The sequence below is a fragment of the Perissodus microlepis genome, chromosome 23 (genome assembly GCF_051167445.1).
Source record: "Perissodus microlepis isolate ML-2025 ecotype Zambia chromosome 23, ASM5116744v1, whole genome shotgun sequence".
Taxonomy (NCBI): domain Eukaryota; kingdom Metazoa; phylum Chordata; class Actinopteri; order Cichliformes; family Cichlidae; genus Perissodus; species Perissodus microlepis.
The window spans coordinates 6,171,245-6,179,016 of NC_140482.1; the positions used below are offsets into that span (position 1 = coordinate 6,171,245).

General features: G+C 40.9%; 1 protein-coding gene across 1 annotated transcript; it reads left to right on the forward strand.

Annotated features, from left to right (window-relative positions):
- Positions 1-603: 603 nt before the first annotated feature.
- cdadc1 (cytidine and dCMP deaminase domain containing 1) lies at positions 604-7,706 on the forward strand. The gene is made up of 11 exons (XM_084922665.1): positions 604-1,364; positions 1,811-1,911; positions 2,047-2,224; positions 2,809-3,106; positions 4,011-4,217; positions 4,311-4,411; positions 4,615-4,664; positions 5,277-5,446; positions 5,538-5,727; positions 6,047-6,095; positions 6,222-7,706. Exons 1-11 carry the CDS (start codon positions 1,265-1,267, stop codon positions 6,326-6,328), a joined length of 1,551 nt encoding a protein of 516 aa, XP_084778791.1. The 5' UTR covers positions 604-1,264; the 3' UTR covers positions 6,329-7,706.
- The last annotated feature ends 66 nt before the right edge of the window (positions 7,707-7,772 follow it).

A 7,772-nucleotide genomic window follows, 5' to 3' on the forward strand; every position in this document is an offset into this window, starting at 1 on the left:
GTTTAGTATTAAGCTTTGCTTGTTCCATATTCAGTTTTTCAGCAAAACGTGTTTGAGTCCATAAGAAAAGATTCATTCTTATATCTGGAGGAATAAATATATTTCAATAAATATTAACGTTAGCCCGCGACTTTGTTCCAGTTTTGAATTTTGGCCCACTGTGTATTTGAGTTTGACACCCCTGGTCTAGCTCTTTATTGGCTCTTTGAAGCAAACAATTATGTTTTATGGCAAAATGATAACGTGAAAAATATACATGCAAATAGAATGATATAACATCTATAAATCAAAATTATAGATGGGAATGTGAGATTTTAAAAAGAATATATAATTTAAGGAAATTTTTTTTATAAAAAGTGGTACATTTTGGTGAAATTTTAGTAGATTTTTCATTAATAAAATGTATAAAAATGAAATGTATTTATCAATAAAAATGACAAACAGTATCCCACATTCTTGATTTTTAGTTCAAAAACGCTTTGTAACAGTCACAATTGTGTGGTGTGTCTTTAAGACAACGTAAGGTAAGGGTTAGTGATGTCACACGTATGCACCACTGCTCTCTGTGGAGTATGAGAGCAACGTGCTTGCACGTGAGTGTACGGGCTCGGAAAAGTGTATGGACTTAACTGCTTAAGTTTAGCAGTTGAAATGATTTGTAATTTGTTGCGTGCTGCGAGCCAAGCAATTGGCCCCGCCCATATGACAGCGTCGGAAAATATTTCCGGAAGAAATCCGGAACTGTCAAGATACCGTCCACTAGCGAAGTCACAGAAGAACGGCTCCTTCTCCTTTAAATAAGAGGGAGGCAGTTTCTGCTTGCGGTAGAAATACATGAAGTTACGTTCGTCCAAGTATTTATCGGCTGTACAGTGTTTTATTAAGAATCATTGTATCGTAATACGCGAGTTAGTGCTAGTAATGTTAGCACTGTAACACTGTAACTTAAGAAGTCGCCGGTTGCTAAGAGTTACCGCTACTAATCGGATTTCGACGTGACTTTAACTAGTCGTTATAAAAAATGAAATTATTCTGAAGTGTAAATTCACATTTGTACGTGAATTTCTTTATTGGTGCAACTTTATTTACCAAATCGGTGTCTTTTTGGGCTTTTATTTTGAAAGCGTCGGTTGAAAATAGTATTCGTGTGACTATCCAACTTAACAGTGAAAAGGATACCAAAAGAAAGCTTCATCCGGCTCTTCTCTTGCTGAACGTCGGGTCGACGTATTATATCGTTTTCTGTAGCTGACAGATCGATTGAATGGAAGAAAGCCAAATATGGAACCGAGCCGATCCGGGCCAGTCCAAACCGTGTCGAGAAACAAGAGACAGCAGCACCCAGACTGACAGCAAAATACAAGGTGAGCCAACTGGAGGAAGAGTTCTTCCAGTAGTTTAGCTTCATATTTTTCCCTTCTGTCATGCCACAAAACCGCAGCTTCATGAGATACAGTTTACCAGAGAGGCACTTCAAATGGCCACGGCTGACAGCCTTTATTTACACATTACACAATGCTGCATATATTTATCTTAGACTTGGCCGATCATCTTATCCTATTCACATTATATGGCAAAATCCCCATCCTCAGATCAATAGACATAGGTCTTCACCTGCGTGTATCTGAAATAAATGTTATATTTTTCTAAGTCTTAGTCAACAGGCCAAGTTAGCTTCGGTGGAGCCTTTAAACCATGCAAACATTAGTAATCTTCATGGTATATATTCTCATCCAAGCATGTGTTACTGCAGCTTTTCAGGGAAGCATTGTGCACAAGATGGCTTAATTCAGCTTTGTCTCTGCTTCAGGTCATGGTCCCAGGTTGTCAAAGGTAAACCTCTTCACCTTGCTGAGTTTATGGATGGAGTTATTCCCTCAGGAGCAAACAGAGGAGGATGGTGGTAATCAGGTTAGTTTGAATATAAAAACACAGTGATGTATGCAATCTAGGGAAAAAAATCATCAAGTTCTGTGGAGCGATTCATGTCCATCTTTACTAGCTCTTGTGTGTAAAATTAATAACTGTAGCTGTACTGTGCTTCAGCTCCATGGGATGGGTCTGGTGGTGGTGCGGGAAAGCAAAGTGGTGGGACTTCATTGTTCAGGAGCTGAGCTCCACGCTGGACAGGCAGCCATCATCCAACATGGTGCCCGCCTGGCTGACTGTCAACTGTACTTCTCGAGGAGACCCTGCGCTACTTGCCTGAAGATGATCATTAACGGTGAGCGGAGAAGGAGGCATGATGCAGGAATGAGTAGACGGCATTAAGGGAGCCTAAAAACAACACGCAGCGTGAATGTATTTCTGTGTCACACTCTCAAATAACGAGATGTTCTTGATCAGGCAGAACTACATTGTTGTCTGTTGTCTCACCCTTACACATTCCAGCCTCTGTGTGTTTTGGAGTCCACCACAGTGCTGTCACTTTGAGGCACCACCCTAACTGTAGTCAGAATAACTGCAGCCTTTCTGGTACAGCACCTTCTTTCATTTACTTTCATTTACTTTGAAGTGGACCTGTTTTATAAGACTTGGCGAGCAGCCTCTTTATGATCAGATTGGAGGAATGACACATTGAGAAGTGAACACACTTAGAAACTCAGGACAGACTTTGACACCATAATGATATATTTATTTACTGTGAGCGTATGACTGAATATGTCCCACAGGTGTTGCCGTACTGTTGTAAACTGCATTATCGGCATTAAACTACATCAGCAGTTTGCTGAACTTTGGAGCTCTGTTCTCTCATTCCCGGGCAAAGTTAACTAAGATGGATAAATGCTGTTTGCTCTCCTCCTCCAGCTGGAGTCAGTCAGATCTCCTTCTGGCCCGGGGACCCTGAGATCAGCATTCTGAAGTCCACCTCTATGAACAATCCCAGCTACTGCGGTCCAGCTCACTTCATCTCAGAGGAAGCTTTACTAGACGCTGTAGCAGTAGAGAAGCTCAAGTCCAACAGCCGTCCTCACATCTGCATGCTGCTGCAGCCGCTGGCACCCGGCCTGGCACAGTTTGTCACCGAGACGTCCAGAAATTGTGACTTCACAGAGAGGATCACTGATGACGACCCAAAGCAGAACACGGAGGAGCTTTTCAACAGGTACCTTACTGTACTTACTGTATCTGCTTCTGCAGAGCAGCACTTTTGAGCTATGTGCTGAATTCTCTTTCTAATAAGTTATACTCAGTTGCCTGGTATATTTTAGAGGGAAACCCAAGGAGGTTCTCGACACGCACCAAAAAAAAAACAAACAAACTGAACCTGAAGCAGAAATCTCAGCTGATGAGAGCACCAGATGGTTAACCCAAGACAACAGAGGGAAAAAAAGTCCAGTTTTCATAAATCAGTGTCAACCAATATAAAATAAATGTGCACATCATTATTTATATTACAGTGTAGTGTGCTAAAGTGCATCAAAACAAATGAAGTCAAAATAATTGTTTGCTTTGTAACTGTAGTGACTGCAGAATTAACTTAAATATGAGAATGACGTGGCAGAGAGAAACCTGAAATCTGTATCTGATTCATGACAGCAGAGTAAATGTATAGAACCAAATTATTTCAGCTGTGTGGTTCTGAATACAACAGTCGCAGGACGGTTATTGCTTTCCTGACACTTAAATTCCTGACGTAGGTTTGGTCAGAATTAAAGTGTGGGGTTTGGCAGGTAGAAATTAAGAATAAACTCGCTTGATGTTATTATGTATAAAGCCGCCCACTATATATTTTTATTTTTTACTTAATATTTAAAGGTGCTGGAACTCCGTTGCAGCCTAGTTTAACCTCTGGTCAGACTTCAGCCATCAAAGGGCAAGAAAACCTGTAGATGAGGCAAAAAGCAAAGATTATTCTGCAGAAATAATTAGAGAACTTCTTTCATCTTTAATTTAACCAGACTGAGCAGAAATATTTATTGAGTGAATCAAACTCAAGTTGCGAAACTGCTGGATGACCACAGCTGGATTTTCAGCCCGTTTATAAGAAGTATTCTGTGTCGTTCCAGAGAACGACTGAGATGCCTGAAGGATTTCTCCAGACAGTTCCTGGTTCGTAAGTCCCAGCAGCATCAGGAGATTTTGAAGCACATGGGCCTGGAGAATTTTTGTGTGGAGCCTTACTTCTCCAGCCTGAGAAACAACATGAGGGAGCTTGTGGAAGTTTTAGCTGCAGTGGCTGCCGGGGTGCCACAGCAACACTACGGCTTCTACAGGTTAGAAACTCTCAAATTTATCTGTTTTCAGCACAGACATCGCCACGCGCTTGTACTTGACGCTCATTTGATCGTGTCCCTTCTGTGAGCCAGGGAAGAGTCGTCAGTGCCACTGCCCCCTTGTCATGAAGATGTTCCCCAAGAAGTGGCTCGTCACTGCATGATCCAGGCCAGGCTACTGGCCTACAGGACAGGTGTGTTTGGTTATTCATAACACACACTACATTCTTCTACATTCTATTGCATATTGCCTAACAAGCATCATAACAACTGCTGTTTGGCTGCAGGACTTTTTCCTGAGTGATGTCGTAAAGGTTATGATCATTTCTAACAACGACCCTGTCAATAGTTTGCTATTTGTTTCCAGCTTCTTATACATGCATAACTGTCATTTCAGAGGATCCTAAAGTGGGTGTGGGCACTGTGATCTGGGCCAAAGGACAGTCGGTGAGCTCAACTATTCTCCTTTTGATTTGATTTAACTCGTTAATTCATCACAAGAGTAGACTGTTGGCATTTCTGTGTGCCGGTTCGGGTAGGATTTGACACCGGATTACAAGGTGACAAACTGACAAAATCTAATAACATCAGGCTCGTAAGAAGGAGTGTTTTTTTTGTTTTGTTTTTTGTCTGCACGAAATTGGATTATATAAATCCATTTATGGATGATTGTATTAACGCATTGAGGTTTTCAGTGTGGGTGGATGCAGTTGTGACAAATGTCATGATGATGAGCCCAAAATGTTCAAATAAATCCTAACACGTTCCCCAGTAGTGGCTGCTCTCTCTGGACAGTTTGAGATAGTGAGTGTTTTTTGACAAAGAGAGAGAGAGCTCAGTGTGGAAGAGGTCAGGAGACAGGTACAACAGTGAGTGTCCACACTCATCTGTAAAACACAGTCGAGGCTGTGTTGTGATTTGGGGCTGCTTTTCAGCCCGTGGTATAATGCAGATGGAATTAAGAACACTTTATTTCATCATTTAAAGCAGTGCTACCGATAGATTTAACACCCACACTGATGTTGTTAAGTAGTATTTTGATCTGTCCCCTCATCTCAGGCTGGCTGTAATGGAACAGGGTGTCTCGACCTGGTGGGCTGTGGGTACAACGCTTACCCCGCAGGTTCGCAGTACGCCGAGTACCCTCAGATGGACGCCAAACAGGAGGATCGCCAGAGACGTAAATACAGATACATTATCCACGCAGAGCAGAACGCCCTCACCTTCAGGTCAGAACTTGTCAGAAATGGCAGGAGTGGAAACATGAATGCAGAAAATCAGTGTTCATCATGGCTTGATAGGTGTTCCTCCTCCTTTCAGGACGCGAGACATCAAACCGGATGAGCCAACCATGCTTTTTGTAACCAAGTGTCCATGTGATGAGTGTGTCCCTCTGATCAGAGGAGCCGGTATCACACACATATACACCTCTGACCAGGACCGGGACAAAGATAAGGGAGATATTTCCTACCTGCGATTTGGCACCCTAAAGAACATCAGCAAGTTCATAGTGAGTCCACAATGTTTTTCTTGTTTTGTTTTTGTTCCCTTTTATTTCATACTGTTTATGTTTGATGTTTGGAGTATATCAAACCTCCATCAATGTAGACATTTCTGCAGCTACAGTAAAGTCCAGGCTGCAGAAAGGGGTCATTACTTCAGCAAACATAGCAAACGTAGACTCGGAGAATATGTTGAAAAGGGAGATGTATGTTAATTTATTCTGGTACATAAAGGGGATCTCTGACTCAGCAACTTCGGGATGTCTTGCTTCTTGAAGATAAGGCTAACATGTCCTTAAAGAATCTGACATTTATCTGTCCTCACAGTGGCAAAGAAGCCCTTCAGTGTCCTCAGCGCCACCTTTTCATCTTGCCAGTAAGTGGCACCCTATGCCTTTTTTTTTTTTTAACCATCTCCACAGATAAATTACAGAAAGGAGTTATGAATCAGCCAATTTTCCTTTGCTGATTCGCGTTTTAACCACAGTGCCATTTATTGCAGACGGTTGTGTTGGAAAGCACAGCAGACAGACTGAGAGTGAGAGCCCCAGCAACAAGAAGCTGTGCACCAGCATGTCCTGCGAATCACCTGCTGTGAGCCGTCGATAAATCCACGTACCTAAAAAACACCCCGCACAGAGGCAGGTTTTAAGCTTGCGTGCCACAGATTTGATCGTTCACAGCTGTAATAAATAGAGCTAAATGTTGTTTCCTTCATGAGCATCAAATCTGTGGCACATATGATTTTACACATATGTATCTTTTCCAAGTCCGGTCATTACATGAGTGGAGAGTTGGAAACAAACTGAAATCAATGCAATATAATGACCTCAAAGGGACACCACTAAGAGCGGATTAATAGATCCATCGAAGATTAAAAAATAGGTACAGAAACTATGGACAATTTTTTTTTAAGCGTTTATAAGATACCACAAAGAAATAATTTATTTAAAATAGTTATTTAAACTGTGATATGCAGATCTGTTTGTTTTTGAAACAAATGGAGGGGGGAAAGCTAATTATAAAAATCTAAATAATGAAAAAAGTGTGAGATTAACAACATATGTAGCTCCTGGTTGTCCAGGATTGTCCTCACGGCACAGAACGGCTTGAAATAAATTACTGATGCTTTTATTTTGAAGGCAGCTGCTGTGAGAGTGTTTGAAAGATGTGTTTCACACTGTGAGGATGTTATTGTTTTTAAACGCAAGCCAAATGCACTGAAGTGAAGCGTGTTGAGGATATGGATAATGCTTGAATGAAAGTTTAAAAAGTGATCCTGCAGAGCAGAGAGGACGGTCAAAGGTTTGGTTTTGGAGCGTGAAGGAATTTACTCGACTTTACCAACTTTAATTTTCTACATGAACACACTGTTTGTATTCTTCTTCTTTTTTTTTTGTTCAGGTATAGTAAACAGAGGTTTAAGTGTTTTTGTAACTTGAGTCCGAATCACAGAAAAGGCAGTAACTGTGGAGCCATTCAGCATAATCTGAAAAATACCACACACTTTCTTACACACACATACACACACAAAGCATGCATTCTCATCTACTCTTTTTTTTTTTTTATTTGTTGTGAATGTTGTACAACAGCATCGAAGTGGGGAAAAAAACAAGTTGGCTGCTTTTAGAGGACATCGTGAAGAATGGTTAAATCTGCTCATAGTTGTAAAACAACTGGTTCAAGTCTGATGTTAAGCTGGTTGGCTTACATTTGCATCTCGTGTGATATCACAATATACCGTCACAACCTATGGCATGTGAACATGGCTGGTATTGGTTTTTGTCATCCCAAAAAAACAAACTGTTTTCCTTTTTCTTTAAGGAAAAAAAAAAGCAAAACAGCTTTTAATGTGTTTACTTCTTCCTTTAAGGAAAGTCTGGGCTCTAATTAGGAGACTTATCATGACTCCATTTCACTTTGTTTTTAACATTTCTGTGAATGCTTGTCAGATATCTACTGGGAAATAAAATCACATTGTTCTCAAGTTTAGTCTCTGCATTTTTTTTTTCAAGTTCATAGTTGATTTAAAGTTACAGAAAGAAATCGAAGC

Coding starts and splice junctions, on each gene's coding strand:
- cdadc1 (XM_084922665.1), top strand. CDS start 1,265: ATGGAAGAAAGCCAAATATGGAACCGAGCCGATCCGGGCCAGTCCAAA. Junction 3,107..4,010: donor ACGGAGGAGCTTTTCAACAG/GTACCTTACTGT, acceptor GTGTCGTTCCAG/AGAACGACTGAGATGCCTGA. Junction 4,218..4,310: donor CAACACTACGGCTTCTACAG/GTTAGAAACTCT, acceptor TCTGTGAGCCAG/GGAAGAGTCGTCAGTGCCAC.